The sequence below is a fragment of the Callorhinchus milii genome, unplaced genomic scaffold (assembly GCF_018977255.1).
Source record: "Callorhinchus milii isolate IMCB2004 unplaced genomic scaffold, IMCB_Cmil_1.0 Scaffold5, whole genome shotgun sequence".
Taxonomy (NCBI): domain Eukaryota; kingdom Metazoa; phylum Chordata; class Chondrichthyes; order Chimaeriformes; family Callorhinchidae; genus Callorhinchus; species Callorhinchus milii.
This window is the reverse complement of record NW_024704746.1, coordinates 61,735,169-61,762,620: the sequence shown is the minus strand read 5'-3', so window position 1 is coordinate 61,762,620 and position 27,452 is coordinate 61,735,169. Positions and strand designations below refer to the sequence as shown.

Here is a 27,452-nt window from a genome sequence, read left to right as displayed (position 1 = left end):
GAATAGCATGAAACTGAACACCAAAGGACCACAGCAGCAACACAATGAACACTCAACCGTTCCCCTTTATGCAATACACGGCAGCATAAAAACTTTGGAAGTACACATTTGTTTCCCAGAAGTCAGGTTACATACAAATAAATTACATAACAGTATAATGGTAATACTGGTAATGTCCAAGAATAAACTACTCAAATTGCTCATTTTACACCAATAAACAATTTACCAATTGTACTTCACTGCTATCAAACAGATTTCTTCAACATAATGGGCCATTTTTACACAGTAAAATACTGCTGAAAATCCTCTCTGCCCTTCATTATACTCGAATCTCTTGTGCATGCAGCGCAGGAGGTTGAAAGATAATAAATCTGCTGCTGTTAATACCTTCAGCTCATTTGACCTTTAATTCCCATCTACTGAAGCTAGTGGACTGAGAATGAGGTTGCTAAACTATAATGGTGTTGTACAGTGTGTGTAATCTGACCAACACAGTGATGTGATTAATCCACATAACACACGCACGTACGTTCTACAACCCCAAAAACGAACAACTAAAGAAACAGCCGTCGGGCATTAAAGAAGACTATCTGGCGTGTTCTAACTTGCTCAGATCCAGAGCTGATAATCAGCAGTGCTGAAAAGAAGTGAGTGCGATAACACTTGGGTAATTGGAAATTTACAGAAGACAATAATGTGTTCTACCGTAGAGTGAGATATGACAAAAAATAACGAATATCTGCCTTCTCAGGTTTTCTCTTGCCATATTTGTCAGATTGTACCTTTATGCGAGTGAAATGACTTTTCACTTGAATTATTGAAAGTCTAGTAGTTTTGAAAACTACTATTTCGAACATAATCCTAGAAACTGCAGAGCAAGGGCTGGAAAGGAAAAAGCTGACAAAATGATTCAACAGGAAGCTGCAATGCAACATCGGGATCTGGAAATATCAATTTTTTTTCAATGTAAATCTACGAACATCAAAACAAAGGCTTGGTCAATATATAGTCTGGGACATGACCTGTACGTGACAAGGTGAACTGGATGGACCTTGGTCTTCTTTCATCTAGCAATTCTTATGTTCTTACGGGTCTAATTTTCTCTTACTCCTGTACACTGGTTTTAGGGTCTAACTTCCAGGATTTTGAAAGAATTTCATTGGAATTCCTATTCTATGACTCCCATACAGGACTCTGGGTGGAGGTTGCATCAGAACTGAGTTTTTGCAGGTTGGAGTGATGTACTTCAACTCTTGCCTCTGAGTCAAAAGATTGCAGGTTCAAAACCCACATCAAGACTTTGAACTCCTATAATCTTAGGCTGACATTCCAATGCATTCCTTGGGGATCATTGCATTGATGGAGGGGCAGTTCTTTCTATGAGATGTTAAACCAAGGTCCCATCTGCCTGTTCAGGTGGATGTTACAAAGATCCTATGGCACTATTCGAAAATAGAAGAGTTTCTCCCAGTGTCCTGGCCAACAATCCCCCAAATAAAATTGGTCACTCATTCCACAGCTGTTTGTGGGCCATTGCTGTGCGCAACTAGCTGCTGCATTTCACCCACAAAATACACAGTCACTCCACTTTATAGTATATTCCGTGAAGCGCCTCAACGACATGATAAGGCATTATAACAACTGGAAGGATTTTCACTTAGTTCACTAAAGCGTTCAACAGATACAGTTTCTAGGTAAATTACAGCCATCAAATTATATTTCATAAAAATAATGATAATCCTTGCATATATAGCGCCGTATCACGTCGTTGAAACGTCTCAAAGCACTTCACAAAGTGAATTGACTATATTTTTGGGTGAAACATAGCAGTGTCCCACAAGCAGTCCTGAATTAAGTGACCCAATTTAAAAAATAAATTTTTTGAAGGGATTATTACTCCTGGAAAAACAATCTGCCAATCCACTAACAACCGGGTTCCTACTTACTGTTAGGTAAAGAGCAGCATTTGGAGTAAGGAAATTGGCTAAGGTTTCGCCCTGTCCGGAACCAAACTCAGGTCTCTCGCTTGCAAGACGAATGCTCTAACCACTAAACTACGGGACTTGATGATGGAGACTTGCAGGAGACATGCATGCTGTACTTCTGGTGACTGGAATTAGTCCCCACTTATTGGATCCTAATATAGAATATCATAAAAAGAGGTTGTTTGTCCCATTGTGTCTGAACTGGTATTTTTCTCCACATGAGCCACCTAATTCATTCCCACTCTCCTGCTTACTCTCCAAACCCTTTATTATTCCCCGTTTCTCTCCAATTCCCTTTTACAATGGTTTGTTGCAGAGTGTTCCACTTTCCAACTACCCTAAGTGACTGCTATTATCACATGTGTTGGTAAACGTCAGTATTGGAAGCATTTCTCAAGAGTGGATAACTCTTTCTGGGTTCTTTTGGGTCACAACAGACTCCTTTTTAACTAAAGTGAATTGTATATTCTGTGAAATGCAAATGAAAATGCATTATTTAACATATTCAATAGGAAAAAGCAGTTAGTGCAACGATAACATTCCTCACTAAGACAGGACTAAATGTGCACAGAAGAAGTGAATATTCCTGTTTGCTGTTATACTGTATAGTCAGGGCCTGAGCAGTCGTATGACAATCTCTCAGAATTTGCCTGTCTTATACATGTCTGTGCAAATGGCAAAAGCAAACATGTCTTTCAGCATTGTAAATTAAACTGAGTTGAACATTCAATGAAAGCACTGCATTCAAAAATGGACAAGACTTTTAGTCAATACACTTAAAAGAGCTGAATTATTGGGAATATACTGTATATTGATCCTCCATTCATTATAAACTTCAAAATGTTTGGTCCACTATACTGTTTTGGATAATGAATGTGTGTAATTTAAGAAGCTGAGCTCATAATGCAATTGCTGAATCTTGACTCTTGTCATGTACAAAACACCCTCTGAATACGTTAAAGCTTCATCTATTTTGTTCAATTTATGATTTTTCTTACAGCTCTAAAACTCTGGTCTAAAACTCTTCCTCTATCCCTCCGCCTTGCCCCCTCCTGCCCCATTTTCAGTTTTTGCCTGAAAGACCTTCCTCTTCCACCACGCTTACGGTTACCTCCCCACGCCCCCGCTCTGCGCCGTGCTCCGCTACCCTTGTGTGAGGGGCGTTATATAAATGCAAGTTTTCTTTGTTGCTTAGAAAGCCAATGTTTGAATTCCAGGCTGAAGCGAGATCTCCAGGGAGGTTTTCCACCAACTTAAAAACATAAGAGGAGGCCATTTGGTCCATTGTGCCTCAGATGGTGCTAGCTCAGTGACTGGAGCTAACTACAATAACCCTAAGTACTTCCCTCACGTCCATAACATTTTAGAGGCTAGGCAAGAACGCAGAACTATTGAGACAGACAGTAATGATGCTTAAATGCTTAGGGATCAAGCTGGATTGAAGCAATAAGGTTTCCTGATAAACCCAAATCTGCGAATACAATATTCTCTCTTCATGTGATGTATTGGTCTATGCAAAAAGTATCATAAAATACTTGAAACAAAAATGATTAAAAGCAATGTACTTTATATGACTGCTGTGATAACCCAATTAAACTTTGACACTCCCACGTATTCAGACTTATTATGCTGGTTAAGCTGTACTGTGCGGAGGTTTGAGTGCCATATTATTGAAAGGACATCAATGTTACAAGGACGGTATATCTTAGATGCACTAAAATGATATTGGGAAGATATTGACATTGACTAAAGTTTTACAAAACTGGGATTTACCTAAGCAAACATTAAGCGATAAAAATGCTCAAAACTATGAAAGGGTTTAGGAGTGTTAAAAACTGAATGATTTTTCCTGCTCATTGGTGAATTGGTAATAGGGGAACATAAACTCAAGATTATTACTAGATGCTTTGAAGGGAAAGTTAAAAAAATCTTAAAACAAAGATTTATTAAAATGTGGAACACGTTACTACAAGTGGCAATGGAAGGTGAGCTAATTATGCATTTTAAAAGGAAATTAGTTAGAATAAAAATAGAAAAGGAAATGGGGGAAAGAGCAAGGGAATCGGATTAGAACAAATAACTCCATTGATGAGATAGCATGGCACTGCCACAGTCTCCAGACCCATTTCTCTTCCATTAGTTCTTATGTAAATCCAAAGTGCTTTATTCATTACAGTTACTTGCGCAAACTACTTGTTTACTGGATATGGTTCCCTGGAGATAGATTTACTACTCATTTGTGTAATGCACTGACTTGGGGTCATCTGACTTTATTTCTGCTGAGCAAAAGTGGTTGCTGTAATGCACACTAAACTAGAGCAAAAGCAACTTGTTCGGCAAGACTAAAATCATTGCTGAAAATGACATATTTTTAATATAATAATCTTTGGATTTGATATAGCGCTTTTCACGTCTTCTATAATTGACTGTATATTTTGTGGGCGAAACATGGCAGCCAATTGCGCACAGCAGTGTCCCACAAACAGTCGTGGATTGAGTGCCCACATTTTTTTGGTGCGATGTACAGTTCTGACAGCCACCCAAAGCCAGGAAAGTTCAATTCTCGCTAGGTATTATACTGAACTGTGTGGGGATATTTATTTATCACAATGAATGTTCTGTTCCTCTAACTCCTCTTCTTATCTCCCTTCCCCATGCTGTGTGGTATTGGAAGTGCTGCAGATCTGATAATGGTGGAAGCGCACTTTACTATACGTTGTTGGGTCAGGAAATGAAGGAAGAAAAATAGAAATACAGAGAAGAAAAAAAAACAGTTTTCCTTGAGGAAGATAAATGCAAGGAAGTGTCAATGGATCAGTCTCTTAGTTTGAATCAAAGGATTCAGATGCTAAAGACAAACTAATAAAACAACTTATTCTAACAAGTTAAGTGTTTGATGTTCTTGAAGTACTGGTTTTCTACCTGCAGGGTACAAGTATCTGAGATCTAATGTATTTCAAAATGTCAAAAACAATGAACAGTGTCTGCAGGATGTTGAAGCTTACAGTTGGAATCAAAAAAAGCAGTACATGTAAGGATTTGGAAATTTCTTCCCAAATTATTCAACCTCTTTATGATAAATCTCAAATTTCCTCTCAAAATTACAGTGATAGTGTTTTGAAATATTTTTGTAATGTGTATATCTCTTCAATATTTAATGGTGAGCGCTTGACCAATGTGACATTAGGGCTAATTTGAGTATATTCCCTGTCTTTAGGTTTCCTTAACATTTGTGTAAAATAATCACAATATTTATCACACTTATATGATTATCTAAATACGTAATTGTCACACTTCCTTAAGCTTGTGTTTAAGAGGTTGTCAACAGTAATTCTTCCTTTTCTTATTTGTTTTGGTCGGCTGTGCGATTGACATGTGGGGCATCCCATCATCGTGTGTAAGAGTATCCAAGCCAGACAGAGTTCCACATATCCATGTATCCATGCCAGCTACACATGGGATTTTCCCTTTGTCTGCAATGCACACTCTCTCCATTCACTCTCTTGAAGGGCCTTACTTACTCTATTTTTGGAATATAGTAGGTGAAGGTTGGTGAGAATGAATGCTTGGGGGCACCAGAGTGTGCATTGGGAGTTTAACCAGCTAAAACATTAGCTTGCTATTGAGAAGACGACCTGGCAAGCTTCAGTTGCTTGACCCGTTAGGGCTTTGGATTGCAGGATCAACAGGAGCCAAAATGATGATAAGCATCACCACAGCCATTAGTTTAGTTCTCCAAGGCCTGCCAATGAGCTACGTTGGCTAGTCTATCATCAGCAGTGCCCCGTAGCTCAGGAACCTTCCAACTGAGACCACTACAGAGGGTTGATTTGATTCTGATATTTGGTTGCCAAGCATGTCACTTTGGCACTAGCTGAGCCCAAAGGCGATGTCGCATACCCTACGGTATTTTCAACCTCTCCAAACATCTGAATCTATTAGTTATTCTTAAGCACTCACTGAGAAGTGTCAACCAGTTTAACGTCCGTAATATAGAAGATGCTGAGCTATGAAACCATGTTCATTTTACAGAAGATTGCTTTCCTTGATCCTTAACTTGCTGAATGATAACAATGGCATATACGTTTTGTATAGCTGTCAAAAATCATATCATCAATAAACCAAAAGGACAGAGAAACTAGTGCCTACGTGATATTGAATATGAAATGATCCCACCATCAGCTCATTAGCAAACTACAGATAAGCCTTAAGATGTATGCTTCAGGCAGATTACAACAACAAAAACTTGCTCTTATATAGCGCCTTCCACACAGGATAGCGTCTCAGTCACTAAACAGTGGCGGAGCCTGACTCCAAGCCATGGGGGGCGGGAAGGGGAGCGGGGGCGGGAGGTGTCTGTAAGCACAGTCAAAGAGGAAGGTTTTCAGGCAGGACTTGAAAAAGGGGAGAGAGGGGGCAAGGCGGAGGGATTGAGGGAGAGTGTTCCAGAGTTTTGGGGTGTAATGGCTGAAAGCACGATGCTGGGGCGGAAGGTGCGAGGGACAAGCAGGAGGCCGGTGCCAGTCGAGCGGAGGCACCCGGTAGTGGATTGGGGAGTGAGGAGGTCGGAGAGGTAGGGAGGTGCCAGAGAGTGAAGGGATTTGAACATGAGTGTGAGGATCTTGAAGACAATCCATTCGGTGATGGGGAGCCAGTGGAGCCTGGGCCAGAACTGGTGAGATGTGGGCACAGAATTTGGTCCGGGTCAGTATGTGGGCAGCAGAGTTCTGAATGAGCTGGATCGATTGAATAGTGGAGCTGGGGAGACCGGAGAGGAGTGTGTTTGAATTATCCAGGCGGGAGGTGACAAATACATGCACGAGGGTTTCAGCTGCATTTGGGGTAAGGTACGATCGGAGGCGAGCAATGTGGTGGAAGTAGAAGAAAGTGGTCCTGGTCAGGGACCGGATGTAGGGGAGGAAGGACAATTGGCGGTCGAGTCGAACGCCTAGATTGCGCACTGGTTCACTGAGTGTGAGGGAGAGCCCAGGGAGGTTGAGGAGTTCAGATCTGCAGGAGTAAAGACATTGACGGGAGCCAAGGAGTATGGCTTCCGCCTTGTCCACATTCAGCTGCAGGAAGTTTGGACTCAGCCAGGCCCTGATGTCTGCCAGACAAGCTGATAGAACATCGGTGGACCTGGAGTTGGTACTGGAGGAGACAAAGTAGATTTGTGTGCCATCCACACACGTGGAAGTTTACCCCGTGTCTGCGGATGACATCGCCCAGAGGAAGAGGGGGTAGGTGCAGAGGTGCTTATGCCACAGCTGGTGGATGTCTGCCACCTGCACTCGAGCATCCGGGTTTGTGTTTGAGTGAGTGGAGATGACTGTTGTACCAGGTGGAGCAGGTGGATTTGCGAACAGCCCTGGATTTCAGGAGAGCCAGAGAATTGAAGGTTATGGAGCGACGGTCATTCAGCAGCTTGACGGCTGCATATGATCGCTGCGAGTGGAGGGCCAGAGGGAAAGGAGGTCCGAGGAAGGAGGGCATTTGTGAGGGACTCAAAGGGAAGCTGTTTCCAGAGGCAGAAATAAATGGTGGAGGTCTTGGAAGAGGGTAGGGGGATGCGGGAGGAGAGGGAGATGAGGAAGTGGTCTGCGATGGTCTTGTCGGTGACAGACAGGATGGAAATGTCAAGGTCATGTGTAATGACGAGGTCGAGGGATTTGCTACGGTTGTGTGTCGGCGAGTTGATGTGGAGGGTGAGGTTTAGGGAGGAGGGCAGTGAAATCTGAGGAGGTGATACAAGCGGAGATAATAATAATAATAATACTTGCACTTGATATAGCGCTTTTCACGTCTTCTCGATGTCTCAAAGCACTTTACAGAATAGAGTGTAAAGTGAATTGACCGTATATTTGTGGGCGAAATGCGGCAGCCAATTGCGCACAGCAGTGTCCCACAAACAGTCATGGATTGAAAATGACCAATTTATCATTGTTTTCCTTTGGAGGGATTATTATTAGGCGTGTGGAGTAAGGAAACTTGCCCAAGGTTTTGCCCTGCCTGGAATTGAACCCAGGTGTCTCACTTGCAAGGCGAGGGCTCTAACCACTGAGCTACAGGACTCCAATTCTTACACAATTCTTAAAAGTCTGTAACAAGACATGCACTGCATCTATTAGGTGGAGATTAGGTGGAGATTGAAATAACCCATTATGAGCAGGTGTTCAGTGCAGAGGGACAGGGATGAAAGGAGAGAGGAGATATCAGTGAGGAAGGAGCCAGCAGATTTGGGGGTGCGGCAAACTGGGAGGATTTTGAGGGAGGGAGAGAGAGGAGGAATGTAGAGAGTGAGGTGCTTAAAGGAGGAGAAACAGCCAGAGGACTAGGGGGATAGACCAAGTGAAGCTTGGGAAATGAGGGCCACCCTGCCGCCACGTTGGTTGGAGTGAGGGGTGCGGTGAAAATTGTAACCAGATTAATCTAACATTAGCAAACAATAAACAAGCAATTTCTAACAACTCCATCACCCCTTCTCTGTTAAAAATGTCTTGATACCATAATAATAATTAATAATAGTGATAACTGCTGTGCGCAATTGGCAGCCGTGTTTCACCCACAAAATATACAGTCAATTGTATATTCTGTGAAGCACTTGGAGACATCTCAAAAATGTGATAAGGCGCTATATCAAATGCAAGGATTATTAGTGAGATGCTAGATCGAAGTGCCGGCTACATTTTGAGGTGTATGTTAAAGCCTTTTATTAGACTTTTCAAGAGGAGAAGTGATTTTATTCCCTGGTATTCTAGCAAACATTCCTCCAGATAATTTGTTCATTCACTTGGTGGCTGCTTACAGAAATGCCTACCACATTTTCCTACAACAGTTATTACACTTGATGATTACTTATGAAGTGCTTTCAGACATTGACATGATAAACTGGTATTAAAAAAAACTACTGAAAGGTTAGCTGAAACTTAAGATGACAATGTAATTCAACCAAACCAAAGCTCCTGATCTGCGAATAGCCAACTGCTTAATTTAGTTTCCACAACGAGTCTTCTACACTTGTAGACAAGTGTTTGCCTACAACATAGTCACATCACTTCACAGTATATCCTGTGAAGCGCTTTGAAAAGTTTCAATGATGTAATAAGGTACTATGTCCCTAAAGAAACAAGTTCGTCATTCAATCCATGACTGCTTGGTATATTGCTGTGCGCAATTGGCTCTGCTTCTCCCCCACCAAATACGCAGTCAATTCACTTTACAGTGTATTCTGTGAAGCATTTTGAGACTCTCAACAATGTGAGAAGGCACTATATCAAATGGAAGGATTATTATGTGATTATCATTAAGTAGTGAAAATGGCTAGAAAAGCTGATTAAGAGTGAGCACCTTTCACTCTCAAAAAATTGTATGTTCTACAAATCCTACATTGTCTACACACAAAATCCCTCATGGTCTTAACATTAAGATCATCAACTGTCTTGAGATTCAAGTATTGTACTAATCATTGTCCTAAAGACACTGTGCTCAGGCAAAATGTTTTTAAAACGATCTAGAAATTAATAAAGAACAGAAAGTGAAAAAGGAGCCCTGTATCACAAAGAAACATGAAAGCTACTCATAGGTAATTTTTCAAAATCAATAACTCTTTATATATGATATACCAGACTGCTTTATAATCTGCTGCATTAATCATCAAAAGAACATTGTATCAACAACAAAATCACATTTGTATAGCGCCTTTCACGTCAAGAGGACGTTTCAAGGAGCTGGACAATCAGTGTTTCGGACCTGAGCTGGGGGTTGGGATTGGGGAGGGTGGAGGGCAAGGGGGAGAAGGATGGTGATCGAAACCACGGTCAAAGAGAAGAGCCTTGAAGGAGGCAAGGGAGGGGCGAGGCAAAGGGACTGCGGGATGTCGTTCCAGAGTATGGGGCAAAGTGGCAGAAGACTAATTGTGGGGTGGGCGAGGCGGGGAACATGAAGGAGGCCGGAGCCCACTGAGCGGAGGGAGCGGGCAGGTTGGTAGGGGGTTAGGAGGTCACAGTGGTAGGGGGGAGCGAGGCCATGGAGTGCTTTGAAGGTGAGGACCAGGATCTTGAATGGTATCCTCTGTGTGATGGGAAGTCAGTGGAGTTGGGCGAGGATGGGGGTGATAGAGTCACGGAGCCTGGTGCGGGAGAGGACACGGGCTGCAGAGTTCTGGATGATCTGCAGCCTGTGGAGGGAGGAGTTGGGGAGGCCGACAAGCAGGGAGTTTGCATAGTCAAGCCTGGATGTAATGAAGGCATGTATGAGGGCTTCGGCAGCCTGCGGTGTGAGACGGGTGGAGCCGGGCGACGTTGCGGAGGTGGGGAAAGGCAGAGCGGGTCATGGCACGGATGTGGGGTACAAAGAATAGTTGAGGGTCAAACAAGACCCCAAGGTTCCGGACTGGCTTAGCAAGGTGGAGTGTGCAACCATGGATGGTGACAGCCCCTGAGGGTAGAAGGCGCTGATGAGAGCCAATCAGGTGGGCCTCGGTCTTGTTGACTTTCAGCTCTAGAAAGTTAGCTCTCATCCAGGACTTGATGTCTGACAGATATTCGGTCAGCACAGCAGCGGTCCTGGAGTCAAGGGTGGAGGGAGAGAGATAGAGTTGGGTGTCATCCGCATATATGTGGAAGTTGACCCTATGTCTGCGGATGATGTCACCAAGAGGGAGCATATAGATGTTGAAGAGGAGGGGACCAAGGACAGAGCCCTGAGGAACCCGCACGAGATGGTCCGGGAGCTAAAAGGAGAAGTCGTTTGAGGAGATGAAGTGCAGGCGGTGTGAGAGGTATGATCTGAACCAGTCAAGGACAAAACCATGAAGGTTGAGGTGAGAGGAGAGGTAGTGGATGAGGGTCGAGTGGTTGACAGTATCGAAGGCAGCAGAGAGGTTGAGGAAGACGAGGAGGCAGAGGGAGCCCTGGTCGCAGATGGATAGAATATCATTTCTCACTTTGATGAGATCTGTTTCTGTGCTGTGGGTGGCACGGAAGCCTGACTGGAGGGGATCATGAATGGAGTGGTGTGAGAGGAAGGAGTGAAGCTGGGAAGCAACGACTCATTCCAGAAACTTAGAAAAGAAAGGGAGGTTGGGAGATGGGGCGGTAGTTAAGAGAGCAGAAGGGAGGGTTTTTTAAGATATAAGTGATAATGGCCATTTTAAAGGGGTGGGAATGGTGCCAGTGGACAGGGAGAGCTTTATGATGTCTGTGACTAGAGGGGCAAGGAGGTGGAGCTGGGAGGTAAGGACAGGGGTTGAGGGATGGGGTTGAGGGAGCAGGTCGTCAGTTTCATGCGGGTTATAGTGGTGGTGAGAGAGGAGTGTGAGATAGGTTCGAAGGTTTGGAGGGAGGGATGCATAGGGACCGGGGTGTGAAGGGGGAGATGGAGAGGGGTTAGTAAACCGAAGGGCAGAGGCAGCTTAGCGGATCCCCTCGACTTTGGTTTCAAGTAAGTCCAGCATTGCCTTGTATCCTCCGATAAACAACCTTTGTTAAACGGTTAGCTGGTATTGTCCATTTTATACAATATCTTCATCACCTCACGCAGTTTATTTCTTGAAGAGGCAGGAGATTTATAGATAATGTGTTGTGGAACAGAACACCTCCTGCTTCACTGAAGAGGTTGTCTTCAATTAATGCAGGTCCATTAATGCAGGTTCTTCTCAATGCCCAGTCCAAGCAGCTATGACTGATGTGTAAGCCTTGATGGCAAGTATTCATCGTGGAGTCCTGTAGCATATTGGTTAGAGCACCCGCCTTGTAAGCGAGAGGTCCCGGATTCGATTTCCGGGCGAGGCGAAACCTTAGGCAAGTTTCCTTATTCCACAGTAAGTAGGAACCCGGTTGTGATCGCTTTCCCTCCCTCCCCCACCAAAAAATAATAATTTGGTCACTCGATCCACGACTGTCTGTGGGACACTGCTGTGCAGAATTGGGTGCCGCGTTTTGCCCACAAAATGCCCAGCCAATTCAATTTACAGTATATTCTGCGAAGCGCTTTGAGACATCTCAACGACGTGATAAGCACTATATCAAATGCAACGATTGTTGTTGTTGTTATTATTATTATCATCTCCAAGATAAAATGCTTCTAACTCAAGAGGTGCTCAACCCAACCAGTTGACATCAGGTAACTCAGCACAAAATGAGTATCAAACCTGCTCTGTCAAACCCAGAGGATTGATTTCAAGATCCTCATCCTCACCTACAAGGCCATTCACGGCCTCGCTCCCTCCTACCTCTCTGACCTACTATCCCCCTACCTACCTGCCCGTACCCTCCGTTCCTCTGGCTCCGGTCTGCTCCACGTCCCCCGCCCCAATCGCCCTACCATCGGTGGTCGGGCTTTCAGCCTCTCAGCCCCCAGGCTCTGGAACTCTATCCCCCAGTGCCTTCGCCGCTTCCTCCCTCTCCTCCTTCAAGGCCGGTCTCAAAACCTTTCTCTTTGACCGAGCCTTCAGCTCCCCTCTCGACTATCTTCCCCCTCCTCGCTCCCTCCCTTCCCTCCCCTCACCCTGACCATTTCCCCCTCCTCGCTCCCTCCCTTCCCTCCCCTCACCCTGACCATTTCCCCCCTGCTCGGGTCATGACCCAACTGTGCAGCGCCTTGGGACGTCCTCCTGACGTGAAAGGCGCTTTATAAATGGAATCTTGTTGTTGTTGTTGTTGTTGTATGGCTTGGCTACCCAGTGAATAAACTTACCGAGTCTTCAAAGAAGCACATTTTTCCTTTTCATTATATATTCCATCAGGTTTGTATTTTTATTCAGTATGATGTCACTTTAATTTGTTTGTGGAGTCAAATCTGTTTGTACTGTACTGTGTAATAGTGAGGACAAAAATAACTTTCATAGTCTAATTCTGCACTAAATGAGATTCTGTATGAAACTGTTCTTTTACAAAGCACTTGACATGCCAACAGGGAATCATCACATCATGAATACATCTTGTTTAACATACGTACGTATGTGTGGACTGGATGATTAAGCATTAACATTTCAGGGTGCGAAGTTAGGATGTTTGAAGTCTGTTAATTTACAATTCAGAGCTGTTAATGCCAACACATGTGTCATCAGCAACAGGTAAACCTTAAAGACGACTGTTAAGTATTCTGGTCTGCTTTAGCTAGTCAGTTCCTTACATTATCATTAAACACACGCAAAATGTGTTTAAGCAATGTTGGAACAGCCTCAGTTTACCAACTGATGACTTGCTCCCGTTCCAAATATGATTCAGCTCTCAGTCTGTTTATTTGCAATGCCCTGAAGGGTCTTCATTGTCCATACGTCTGTGATCCACAACACCAACACTGACTCAGCTTCCTAGATGCTGAGAATCAGGAATGTCGGCATGAAGAAAGGCAATGGCGAATCTACTACTGGCATATCCACATACATTCAACATGATAAATAAGATACTTTCAATGTGATAGACATTGAAAGTACCACTAAATCAACCCCAATATCTGCAAGGTTTCATTAAGTAGTGCTGACATTTAAATCCAGTTAGATCTCAGTTTACCTAGCAGTAAGTAAGAACTCGGTTTTTTAGTCGATTGGTGGATCGCTTTCTGGGGGTAATTATCCCTCTCAAAAAAACTTCTACTAATAATAATTTGGTCACTCAATTATGGCTGTTTGTGGGCTGTTGCTATCGAATTGGTTGCCATGTTTCACCTCACAAATTATACAGTCATTATACCTTACAATATATTTTGTGAAGCGCTTTGAGACATCTCAACGACATGATAAGGTGCTGTGTCAAATGCAAGGATTATTATTATTATTCTCTGGACCAAGCAAAACTATAAACACAGNAAAAAAAGCTTACAGTAACCAGTAAAGCTTCTCAAAAATATTCCTTATTAAGAGCATAAAATGGAATTTTTGATTTTACTTAAAAAAATCACAAGCCTATAACATCAGTCTTCCTGATTATTAAATAATTCATCTGCTTCAGATGTATTTATGCTTGAACTGTTCCATTAACCTTTCATACAAGTTACACTGAGCTTCAGGCAAAATGCATCCTGCCAATGTCAGTTGATGAATTTTCTAAAAGACACTGTTTATCATATTTTGAAACCTTACTCCAGTTATGCAACCCAACAAGAAGCATTAGCGTGGATAGTGGCTTTTGTTTTTACGACTCTAGGTTTTATCGTTTATAAAAAGCTATTTAAAATTCCTCAAAACAGAATTTATCAGTATTGAATACATCTAAGTCTAGGATGTCCGAGATCAACAAATTTTAAGTCAATAAATGCAAAAAATGTAACTTTGATTTACATTAAAACTGCAATCGATATTGCACGATAAAATCATATAATACAAAAGCATATAAAAAAAAATTCATGAAGACATACATAAGCATTTTATTGGTACTGAATTATATATACATGATGGAATAGAACAGAACTGAGAACAACAACTTGCAATTATATGAGGGGGTAACACAGGACAATGTCTCAGGGCACTAATAAAATATCCTTTCCCTCACTTGCTTGGCCCAACACATTCGTTTTAGATGGGATGAACTGGTCTATGGTTATCACTGATACAATACAATATAAAATTACATTTGTACAGCACTTTTGACGTTGGGAGGATGTCCCAAGGCTCTGGACAGTCACGGATTTGGACCCGAGTAGGGGAGGGTGGAAGGCAGGGAGAGTGGCCAAAGGCACAGTCGAAGAGGAACGTCTTTAAGGAGGCAAGGGAGGGAGTGCAGAAGGGAATGTGGGATGGAGTTCCAAAGGGTGATAAATTCACTTCAAACAGCCTCACAGTTTTGTTGGTGAATGCTGAGTAAATGAACACGTAAAGCAGTCTACCATCCCCCCACCTCTCTCTCTCTCTCACAAGGTTGAGACTTCCAAAATTAAATCAAATTTGCTCCTTAAAAAAAGCACATTTCAAATGCCAGCCAACATAGGAACCTCAAACTGAAGTCCTCAATTTGGGAATCCAATACTGTGAACGACAATGCTACCACATAATTACCAGGCCATTGAACATGTAAGTAATTGGCTCTTTGAAGGTTAACATTACATTTTTTGAAAAATAACTAATGCCACCTCGTGACCATTTAACCTACCAAGATTTCTTTGTAATCACATTGTTCAAACTCAAAGAGCCACACCAACAACTTTCATTTGTGTAGCACTTTTCACGTAACACAAAAAGTCTCCAAAGCACTTGACAAATGCGGTGGCAAACATAAGAGTGGGGAATAGGAGATGAACTATTATGCCCACAAGCACAGTCCTTGTGATGTGCTTTTAGAAGGGTTTTGAATGCAGGGAGATGAAGCAAGGCAGAGTGATGTTGTGAGACAGAGTAGATTTAGATGAGAGGTTGAGACGAAAGCTGCACAGCAGTTGAGAGCTCGGAGAAAGATGGTGAAGCGAAGGGAGTGAGGAACGAGCGATAATAATAATTCTTACATTTGATTTAGCGCCTTATCACATCTTCAAGAACTCTCAAACCGCTTCATAGAATACACTGTAAAGTGAATTGAATATTTATATTTTGTGGGCGAAGTGGCCAGCCAATTGCGCACAGCAGTGTCCAAAAACAGTCGTGGACTGAGTGACCAATTTATTATTTTTTTAAAAGGAATTATTATCCCCGGAAAAGCAATCCGCCAATCGACTAACACCAAAGTTCCTATTTACTGCTAGGTAAACAGAGGTGGGTAGAGTAAGGAAACTTGCCCAACATTTTTCCCTGCCAGGAATCGAACCCAGGTCTAAAAGCAGAGGAATGTTAATTTCAGTTTAAACTCAATCTTCCAAGGCACTGAAAGCTAATGGAACTAGCAAGAATGGGGGCAATGAGTGTGTGGTACCTGAATCAGTTGAAACTTCTGGAGAACCCAGCTGGAGAAGTCACTGAGTAATAATATTAATAATAATAAACCTTGCATTTGAGATAATGCCTCATCACACTGTTGAGGCGTCTCAAAGTACTTCAAAGAATACACTGTAAAGTGAATTGACTGTGTATTTTGTGGGCAAAACACAGAAGCCTATTGGGCACAACAGTGTCCCACAGTTGTGGACTAAGTGACCACAATTTTTTTGAAGGGATTATTACCGCCAGAAAGCGATCCACTAATCAACTAACAACCAGGTTCCTACTTACTACTAGGTAAATAGAGGCGGGTGGAGTAAGGAAACTTGTCTAAGGTTTCACCTTGCCTGGGAATTGAACTCCGGTTCTCCTACTTGTGAGGCGAGCGCTCTAACTAGTACACTACAGAACTCCACAATTCAGATGAGTAGAGCTATACCCTCTAACTAATAGTTGTGATGAATAAAATAAAATTCAAGCAAAGAAAATTCAACACGTAGCCGCAGAAAGCTATCCCTCTACATTATTGCAGTCCGACCTTTTCCAACTGGAATTGTTCAATTTACATCAGTTTAATTGGGATTTAATGGGTTCTGATCTCTTAGGCTGGGAAGCGCTAACATGTGAAACAAAAACTGATCAGCACGGTGGTTGCACTGTTCAACAAAACATAATTGATTTGAAAAAGAAACAGACAGACGCTACGTGCATTCGGATGAGTACTTTCAATTCAGTCTCATGTCTGGATCATTTTTTTCCTGACGTATATTTGCACCAAGCACAGTATTTAACTGAGACCTCATCTGCTGCCTCTCGATAACAGATGAGAAAATTAATTACTGCACTTGACCTAAAAGAAGTGCTAAGCAACTCTAATTAACATTCTATTAATACGATTTCTCAATCCAGCTGCTCCCTACACCATACACATAATCCCTGGCCATCAGAGGAGGTTTGAGAATGTAACTCATTATTGACTCCCTGTCCATATAACCTCTTGTTTCACATCCTGAAGACTCTGCAGGAAAAATATTCTTCATTTTCCGATACCCTTACGCTTGGTTTAGGGCCTTTCATGTCAGGAGGAAGTCCCAAAGTGCTTTGTGGGATGTACTGCAAAGTGCAGTGATTTGTATGTAATATATGGGCAACCTGGGGATTGGACAATAATATAACTACTTGTTTGTTCTTCCCTCCTCTCAAAAAGATTACAAGTCTGATATCTCTCCAAGTAGCCAGTCTTCATGTAAGAGGCTACGTTCTGAGTGCTTCTGGCCATCACGGTTGTGTCCTATTTCCTCCTTTCCATATATGCAACTTTTTCCAGTTGGTATTATTAGGCAACAGTCAGGGATAGGGCAGGGAAATGTACCGTTTCATTACTGCCTGGGCTGAGATCAGTAACTCAACACAAACCGGAGAACAAATAAGAGAATTTTGCTTCTGTCTGGTTCAATATCACACCACACAGCCAATGAGTGGTGAGATGGTCAATGGTCAATGAGTTGGAAGAGGCCTGGGTACATGTTGTTTGCTCACCCTTTCAGCCATAGGTATTAGATGGACCTGGAAGATCTGAGGAAACAAGTCTAGGGGGACAAATTGGAGAGTAAAACACTCCAAAACAAATTACACCTCTCAACAATGATTTTGTGGATCAGAATATATTTAAACTTGGAAGTAAGGGTTATTAAAGAATGTGGAGAAAAGGCAGGGAAACGAGATAAAAAGATCACCTCTGATCTAATAAAATGGCGCAACAGGTTTGATGGACTAAGTGTCCTATTGCGATTCGTTTTTGGGAAAACTGTTACGAGAAAAATCTTGGAGTGCTTTGAGGCTCTGCCTCGTTATCACTGACAATATATCTGCAGGGAGTCTTATTCCTGCTAATATAGCTAGCCTGTGTAACATGTTCCTAGGCTAACTCACTGAGGATGATAGGCGTGTGCTGGTATGTTGACAGTAATCAACAGTAAATTGACCGTAAATTGTGAGTTTACAATGGGAAATCCCATTAATTGTGCACCAAGTGCATTAGGCTTACTAGCACTCAGAGCATCAATGAGTGAAGCGCTTTGAGACGTTTAGAACCAGCTATTTTAATGCACGTATTATAATACTAAATTATCCAGAATTCTGTACCTGTGGGTGCAGATTGGTTACACCAAGGTATGACATACCTCAGTTCATCTTTAGGTGATAAGAAGCTATTAACCTCGTGCACCCTCACACTATGAACTACTATTCATATTCTCCATTGAGATATTTGAATTATTCAAGTTACAGTAGATGAAACTTTGCAGATTTCAGAGCTACCTTCTAATAACTGTACTTAAGGATCAATAAGCCAAGGGAATAATACCAACTAAGCATTGATTATATTGTTTAATTCATTATAATTTTATATTGTATATGGGATTTTTCAAGATCCTGTATCAAATATTTCTTGTGTGTAGTTTTGCAATTTTGTTTGGACGATTTGTTGCTGACTGGACATAATAACCTGGACAGAACTGCTAAACCAGAAATTTTGACTTTTATAAAAAAAATCCCTTCCATTTGAAAGTGATTCATACATAGTGTGCGAAAAGAAACATCCAAAATATGCATAGAAGTTAACACTGAAGGCATATGAAATAATTAATCCTCATTCATCCAGGAGGCATGTGCTGTACGTATGAAAGTTACGAAAGTTAGTGTCTGGAACAGGTGCTAATAATATTGAGAGCTTTATTCCCAACATAAATTCTCCTGCTCTAATACTGGCCTCTGTTATAATCGACTTAGTTATTTCAGTGTTTGATGATTAAACAGAGAGATTTTATAATAATAGCAATAAGGATAATAATAATAATCCTTGCATTTGATATAGCGCCTTATCATGGCTTAAGACGTCTCAAAGGACTTCACAGAATATACTGTAAAGTGAATTGACTGTATATTTTGTGGGCAAAATGCAACAGCCAATTGCGAACAACAGTGTCCCACAAACAATTGTGGATTGGGTGACAGAATTATTTTTTAAAAAAGGTATTATTATCCCCAGAAAAAGGATGCACCAATCGACTAACAACCGGGTTCCTATTTACTGCTAGGTAAACAGAGGTGTGTTGAGCACGAAAACTTGCCTAAGATTTTGCTCCGCACAGGTATCGAAACCCAAGTGCTCTCGCTTGCGAGGCGAGTGCTCTAACCAATATCATACAGGAATCCATGTGTGGAGATACAGCATCCTGGGGTTGGCTGAATGGTGTCAGTCAGAAGACATTAGATTTATTGGAGAATAACTTCACTGAGGTAGAGGGATCTAAAACAAGGTTGTATATACATATATATGTTATCTGAAAATTAAATCTGAAATGGTTAAGAAATAAAAAAAATCGTTTTCACACAATAGGTGATGAGAATGTGGAATGCACTGCCTTCAAAAGCTTTAGATATAGATGGAATTTTTTTTGTAAAATGAGATGGTTTGATACCTAGGAACTAAGGAGATTAAGGGATATGGAGAAAAGTGGGAAAATGAGATTAAAAGATCTGCAATGATCCAATAAAATGGTGGGGAAGGTTCAATGGGCTAAGGGACTTCTCCTGTTTCTATATTCCTAAGAGCAGAAATAGTGTTTTTGATATTGATTTTCTTTTTAAGCAATACACCTTGCCTTTCTTGTAGGATGAATGTCTGAAGACATTTCACTAGTAGTGATCATCGAGCACGGAGAAAGGGAATCCGAGTTTGAGGATGACTATAACATTATTACAACAATAAAGGTACTTTGAACAGATTGAATACATGCAAGTTGATGCAAGAAGCATTTTAAAAATGGAATGTCTGTGAGGATGTGAGTGTGAGGGTATGTGGGTATGAGTGTGTGAGTGTGAGGGTACGTGGGTGAGGGTTTGAGTATGTGGCCGAGTGTGTGGGTGAGTGTGAGGGTTGTGTGTGAGGGTGCGCGAGGGTGCGCGAAGGTGCGTGTGCGTGCGTGCGAGGGCGCGTGAGCTGGGGTGAACTCTGTGAGAAGTGTTAAGGGTTAATAAACTTTTTTAAAAAAAACTTTTATACTGATATGAAAATGATTTGCTAAAGTATTAATGGGCATCCTTTGCTGTGTCAAGTTAGCAGTACTATGACTTCGTGAGTGAGGAGTCTCAACAGCATGGATCTACCACAAGTCATCTTCTATGATCTCAAATAATAGAATCAATTAACTTTAGATTAATTAGTTTAGGCAATTAGAAAAACAAAATGGAGCCCAACAGTGATGACAAGTATTGCGGCTTTAATAATGATAAGCAACTGACATCCTAGAATAATTACCGTACATTGTGCTGAGGTTTATACGCGAATAACCAAGTTGCGATTTGCCTTGGTGTCTGAAGCTTTGGCAAAAGGAAATAATAGTGAAACAACTGAATGTCTTCTGTACAAGGTCCTGAGATACTCTCTTATCTTTGTGGATCGGGAGACCACACCTATTGGATTCGGAATTTTTAAAATAATAATAATAATCCTTGCATTTGATATAGCACCTTATCACGTCGTTGAGATGTCTCAGAGCACTTCACAGAATATATTGTAAAATTAATTGACTGTATATTATGGGTGAAGTGCACCAGCCAGTTGCGCACAGCAGTGACCCACAAACAGTCACGGATTGAGTCACCACTTTTTTTTGAGGCATTATCATTACCCCCGAAAGTGATCCCCAATCGACTAAAACCAAGTTCCTACTTACTGCTTGGTAAACAGAGACGTGTGGACTAAGGAAACTCGGCCAAGGTTTTGCCCTGCCTGGGACTCAAACCCAGGCAGGTCTTCTCGCTTGCGAGGTGAGCACGCCAACCACTACACTACAGGACTCCATGACTAAAATGTTAATTTGAGTCATCTTTTTTAGTTGCCCAATTGGCGCTTGTGTATGGTGACCTGGACAATCACATAGAAGCACAGTCTGGGTGCTTTCGGTAATCCACAGGACCAAAAGGATGCTGGAAATCAGCTTCGAAGAGAACAATGAGGAACAGAACAGGCTACGATAACTACAATGGGCAGCACATTTGCTGTTTGGCTGAAGATTAGTATTATCAAGGGGGAAGAGGGAAATCAGTTGGGTCATAGCAGTGAAAAAGACTGCACAGAAGGTCAAAACAGAGATGGAGATTAGTGACAAAACGAAACACCTGTGGGATTGTCATATAAAAGTAAAAATGCAGATGCCAGCAATCTATAACAGCATCAGCATTTCAGAGAGAAAGATAGGTTCAAGTTTCGTGTAAAAGCCTTCATCGCATTCTCTACAGTTGTGATGTAGGACGACACCAAAATTGTTAACATATCTTTCCCTTTCACAGTAAGAATGCTGACTGAGCTACGCATTTACTGACTTTATTGCTGGAGCTGGCAGATTGGAGTGCAATCATGTTGTTTTGTGGTATCTATTACCACCTTAGTTGTGATGACTTGGCTGCCTCCGTACTAAAGATCCTAACATGCCACATCAGTCCTTGACTTAAAGGACATAAGGGCAAACAGTTTCCCAAGTTTCTCTTTGGCATCCCATTGTAATCAGACAACTACAAAGTGTGTACAGAATATCTCCCCAGTGTTTGCCCCTTGTTGGTAAAAACACAGCATAATAAAAGACCAAAAGGTCTGTGGGAAATTGAAAGGTACAAAATGTCATTGTATCATTTCAATACACATCTGTAACACATCCGTACACATTTGGATTAAATTCAGTGAATGCAGTGGTGCCTGATTGGGGCAGGGTCTCTTAACCTCTTGACCAGGATTTTCGATTCAGTGCAACGTGATGTGCTGAAAGTTACCTTTCTCTAACAGTTTTAACAACAACAAATTACACCTGTATAGCGCCTTTTACATCGGAAAGACGTCTCAGGGCACTGGACAAACAGGGCTTTTGGGATCCGAGCTGGCACGATCGAAGAGGAATGTCTTTAGATGGGATTTGAGGGAGGCAAGAGAGGGGGTGAAGGGGATGGATTGTGGGATAGAGTTCCAGAGGGTGGGGGCAGAGATACTGAATGCTCGACCACCAATGGTGGGGTGGGAAATGCGGGGGACCTGAAGGAGGCCGACGTCAAAAATAAAATGGGTTTTGGAATGCCTTAACCCAGTTTCGAGTGAGGATGGAGTCATAATGCAGATTTGGCCACAAAGGAACGCTAAATTAATATTTATGCTCAAAGAAACCAGAAGGATGGATGTAATCTTAATTGAAAATCTATGTAACTATACAATAAGTGTCGGACGTGATTTATACAAGACTGCAATTGTTTGATGCTTTCAGGAAATTGATGACGCAAGAGATGGAACAGTATTTAATATGTGTGCTTTCAGCTTCTCACATAAGGTATTAAATTACACTGAATTGCAACAACTTGCATTTATATACTGCCTTTCACGCAGAGTAATGTCTTGGGAGCACTTTACGGATGTTGCCAGACATTAGACAACAGATAAAGCTCTTTGAAGTCACAAGACACAAAATTACTTTTGGAAGATGTGAATTGAAGATGTCATAGATCACAGGAAGATGCACCAGTTTCTGTCCAGTTTCTGGAGATACAATGGGTTGTGGGAAATGGTGGAAAAGCAAGACAGTGATTCATCATCACAGACTAACACATTGGCCTAATAGCCTTACCTGGTTTCTAAAATATCTTATATTCTTCTGAGACTGGCATTTAGGGACAATTGCTGTGCAGCTGAGTGCTGTGGATGAGTCCAAGGAATTGAAATAATCAAAACGAGTTTCATACAGGACACTTATAATTGGTACGCGATAAGAGTTTCATCCTTTCAACCTAGCCTGGATTCAAACGCCGATCTCAGAGCTGACTTACCTTTGTGCCCTGTACTATGTTACTCAAATCAATTCCACAGAGTTTTGCAAATATCATGCAATAGAAAATGATAATAATAATCCTTGCATCTGATATAGCGCCGCATCACGTCATTGCCTCAAAATGCGTCAGATTATACTGTAAAGCGGAATTGACTGCATGATAAGATGCTATATCAAATGCAAAAATCATTATTATATTGTGTGAGCAAAATATTCCATATTCCCTTGAGTTTAGAAGGTTGAGAGGCAATTTGATTGAGGTAGTTAAGATGATAAAGGGATTTGATAGGGTAGATATAGAGAAGCTATTTCCTCTGGTGGGGGAATCCAAAACAAGGGGGCATAGTCTTAAAATTAGAACTAAGCCATTTAAGAGTGAAATCAGGAAGCATTTTGTCACTCAAAGGGTGGCAGATATCTGGAATTCTCCTCCCCAAAAGGTTGTGGGTGCTGAAACCATCCACACCTTCAAGAGTGAGGTTGACAGATTTTTGGTAGGTCAGGGTAATAAGGGATATGGGGAGAAAGTGGGAAATTGGAATTGAAAGGAATAATTGAGGTACAGATCAGCCATGATCTAATTAAATGGTGGAACAGGCTCGAAGGGCTGAACGGCCTCTTCCTGTTCCTCTGTTCTCCAAACTGCAACGGAGATGCAACTCTCGAAGGGGAAAAAAAAAACTTTCATAAAACGATACAAGTCTAGCAGAAGAAAGCTTTCAGAACGTAAATTTTTCACATCATTTTATTTTTCCTTCTTGTACTTTAATGCTTCGACAACAGGTAACCACATCACATTGTGTTAAAAGAAGCACATCGTGCCTGAATAATTCACAAGTGCCCTCTGCATTGCTGGAAGGAACTGCTACACGTCTTAACGCGCAACTTATTTCCCACAGAATTCAAAATTAATCTAAAATGTATAACTCCTTGCTTTGGATCCTGCAATACACCGTTTCCTGACATGAAGGGCAAGCTATGGAGAGCCTGGATATCTAAAGACTATCCAGTCTCAAGGCTGGAGTTCTAAACTCACCCACCAGGCGGCACACAATAACGACAAGCCTCTGTGTCCTCCCTGCACCTCGTATCATATCACCACTCTGGCCTTAAGAGAAATTCAAAATGTATAGTACCAATTGCAGAATTGCAAGGAACACCCAGCTGGCCTGATACGTTCGTGTAAAATCTCCCAATACATTTTTAAATAATTCCCCAACAGTAGATTACTGTGGATTGAATTTATTTTCTCCTACGAGGTAAACTTTCAAACATCCCTCCGCGATGTCATATGTGTTCTCGAGAAACTGGCTCAAAAATTATTAAACGGCATTTTGCATGACAAGAGATGAAAAACGGCGAAATTGTACCCCTTGAAGTACAACAATCTAACGGTATTTTCATAACATGAAAGGAGAGCTCAGCAACACCAAGCTGCCACATGAAAAGCAGCAAAACAATATGCAGCTCATAATTTTCCAGCCTTTAAAAATCAGTTTTAACTCAACACAATACATATGCAGATTCCGATATAATGCCCATTGTTCTTGGTCTCAGCTATTAATTTCAGAGCATCTCAAACCTCTATTATTCACATCGGGTTTCAAATCATTTTATAGCTCTCAGTAACATAGTATTAGTTTTAATCATACTGACATTATTTCAATATGTGCACAACACTCCTGTAACTTAAACTCTTACATTAGCAAATGTCCACCAGCACTTACCTGAGATGCAGTCACACTGAAGAACTATCGTATTCTTTAAAGTTTAATGCGTAGCTTATTTAAAAAAAATTGCTTCAAATCCACTCAATAGGAAGAATAAAGCAAATATCGCAAACTTTGCAACAGAAATTGTGCTCTTGGTTGATCCCTGGCCCTTTCTGGTGTCTAAAGAACCAACTTTTCCAAACCAGCAATGTTTACGACAATTATGCTGAGAAATCAAGACCGACTTTGGCAGGCAGGAAAATAATTCAAAGCACACTACTTCGATTTAGGTCTGGATCATCTCAGGGGACACATAGCCACCATGCACATCAACTGGCATCTTCAAAGCTTTGAGCAACAAACCCGGGGGGGGGAAAACAATGTTTGGTTGGTTGTTAAATGGTACCAATGTTGTTCGTGGGACTTGTCATTGATACCTTCATTGCCTCAATCCCCCCGCGCACCCCCCCCACCCCCGATCAGATCACACCTGAAGACCATCTTCTTCAGTAGCCGTGCTTATGGTTATCTCCACCCTTCTATCCCACCAGAAAGGGTGCGATACAAATGCAAGTGGGTTCCCTGTTGTGAAGCCCGTTAATGTAGTGCCAGCCTGTACATGAGGAGCAGCAGCTCACACTGTCTGTCACAGCATCGCCTGGTGCACAGTTTAGGTTGGTCCAGGCAGATGGAGCTTCAGCTCGTGATTGTGGAGAGAGAGAGAGAGAGAGAGAGAAATAGAGATAGAGAAAGAGATTGTTAGAGAGAGAGAGAGAGAGAGACTGTTATACAGAGAAAGATATTTTTAGAGAGCGAGAGAGAGAGTTAGAGAGAGAGAGGGAGCAGCACTGGTTAAACGGTACTTTACTTACATGGCACCGTGCGCAGGTACAGGTTATCGCGGATGATTTGCTGTAGCTCGTGGTCCACCGACCCTTTTTGGAACCGTAAATTGAGGTAGTGACGAAGGTCCTTGTCAACAGTGCCCCCTGTAAACCAAACACAAGCTACAGTGAGGAGATACTCTTCATAACACAAGCCACCGCGAAACAGGGACAGCCTTTGGGGTGGGGGGGAGGAGAGAGGGAAGAGAAGGAGCTAAGAGGGAGGAGAGAGACGAGAGAGGGAGGAGAGAGAAGGGAGAGAGGGAGGAAAGAGGGGAGGAGGGAGAAGAGGGGAGGAGAGCAGAGAGGGGGGATAGAGGGGAGGAGAGGGGAGAGGAGAGAGAGGGGATAGAGGGGAGGAGAGGGGAGGAGAGCAGAGAGTGGGGATAGAGGGGAGGAGAGGGGAGAGAGGGGGAGAGAGGAGAGAGGTGGGGTAGAAGGGAGGAGGGGGGAGAGAAGAGAGGGGGGATAGAGGGGAGAGGAGAGAGATTGAAAGCAAGAGAAATGAGAAACCTCCTGCTTTGCTCTTTCTTTCCTTCCTTCCTTCCTTCACTGTGTCCTCCCTCCTCTCTCTCTCTCTCACACACACACACACACAGTCAGCTGTGTGCAAAGGGTTATATGATTCCCACTCTTGACTGATCAATACACTGTGCAGTCAGTGTCCACTTCCAGCTCCATCCTTCAACCCTCTCTGGGTTGATTACGAATTAAGCTATACAGCACCTCTCCCACACCCCCCAAACACCCCCCCCCCCCCAAAAAAAAGCAATGCAGGATGTTAGACTGGATAACCAAATGGGGGGGGGGGGGGGGATCACACCCACACACAATGAAAGGAAACCCAACCAAGCGCAGCCAAAAGGGTTTTTGTTAAGACATCACAAGCATCAATCTCTGCAATCCACTGGCTTCACCAGCTCCACCTCTTAAACACTTTCCAATGTGGGGGTGGGGAGGGGGGGAAAGTGGGGAGAAAAGGGGGAGGACATAGAGGGGAAAGTGGGGGGGGGGGGGGGGAAAGAGGATACAATTGACTCCCTTTCTCTCTCTCTCTCCCTCCTCCTCCTCCTTCCCTCGGATTTTCAAGCAGATCTCTTTTCAGTTGCTTTTCTTTTTTGTTCATCAGCAAAAAAAAAACCCACCACCACCACCAGCATCACAACAACAACAACAACAACTCTCTTTTCACTGAATGAACCCCCTTTAAACAGAGGTGACTGGTACTCAGGTACCTGCAAACACACACAGACAGAGACAGACACAGAGACAGACAGACACTGCTGCTGGATGCTGAGTTGATGTCCTTTCCTCCTCCCTCCTGTTTTGTGGCAGAATCAGCAAAGACAACAAGACCCCCCCCCACCCCACACCCCCCACCACCAACCACCACACACACACACACACACACAAAGGATAAAAAGAAAATCCTGTTCAAGAAACCTCTTCTCAGTTGCCTTCCCCTTCGCTGCTGGAGGTGTCAGGCTGCTCCTCTGGCTGGGCTTGGGCTGGTGGTACTTCCCTTTCCCCTGAAGCCTATCTTGGGCTCACTGTGGCCCCAGCTCTTGACTGAGAGCTCACAAGAGAGAGAGAGAGAGTGTGTGTGTGTGTGTCTGTGTGCTGGCATCACAGCACAGCCTCTCTCTCTCTCTCTCACACACACACACACACAGCAGATCACAGCAACATGTCTTTCCCAATTGGCTGTGAACAAGGAAAGGTCCTGCAGCTCTCTCTCTCTTTCTCTCTCTCTCTCTCTCTCTCTTTCTCTCTCTCTCCCAGACTTGAAGCATGCTATTTACTGTACTGTACTGATGGAGATGCTTTCCGGCAGCCTGTGAAAATGCCATCCATTACAACCGTTGCAGATGCCCGGTGCCACGTGGACGCGGGCGAGGGGATCGCTCGCCCGATGGCAAAATGCACCGACGTGTGCAAACGTGGGCAACCGTCTACGTGGTAGCTTGCGCTCGGGTGGGGCGCGAGACGTCGCTCGGCGGTAACTGATCTCGCCCCAAAGCTGGAGGTTGCGGGAATCGCGCCAGGTTTAGCGCTAAATATTACAAAAAAAAGATGTCAACTCCCTCCCCACCACCACACACACCTCCCACCCCCAATTTCCATCATCGGCAATAACAGTTTTAACGCGAGGA

The 27,452-nt window shown here is 42.7% G+C and overlaps 1 protein-coding gene across 6 annotated transcripts in view; it reads right to left on the bottom strand.

Moving 5' to 3' along the window:
- The window catches only part of magi2a (membrane associated guanylate kinase, WW and PDZ domain containing 2a), a 472,217-nt gene that overhangs the window by 298,592 nt on the left and 146,173 nt on the right, over positions 1-27,452 (bottom strand). For all 6 annotated transcript variants that reach the window (XM_042335534.1, XM_042335536.1, XM_042335535.1 and 3 more), the window contains exon 2: positions 25,288-25,404. In XM_042335534.1, the coding sequence (XP_042191468.1) occupies positions 25,288-25,404 (117 nt within the window). The remainder of the gene's footprint in view (positions 1-25,287; positions 25,405-27,452) is intronic.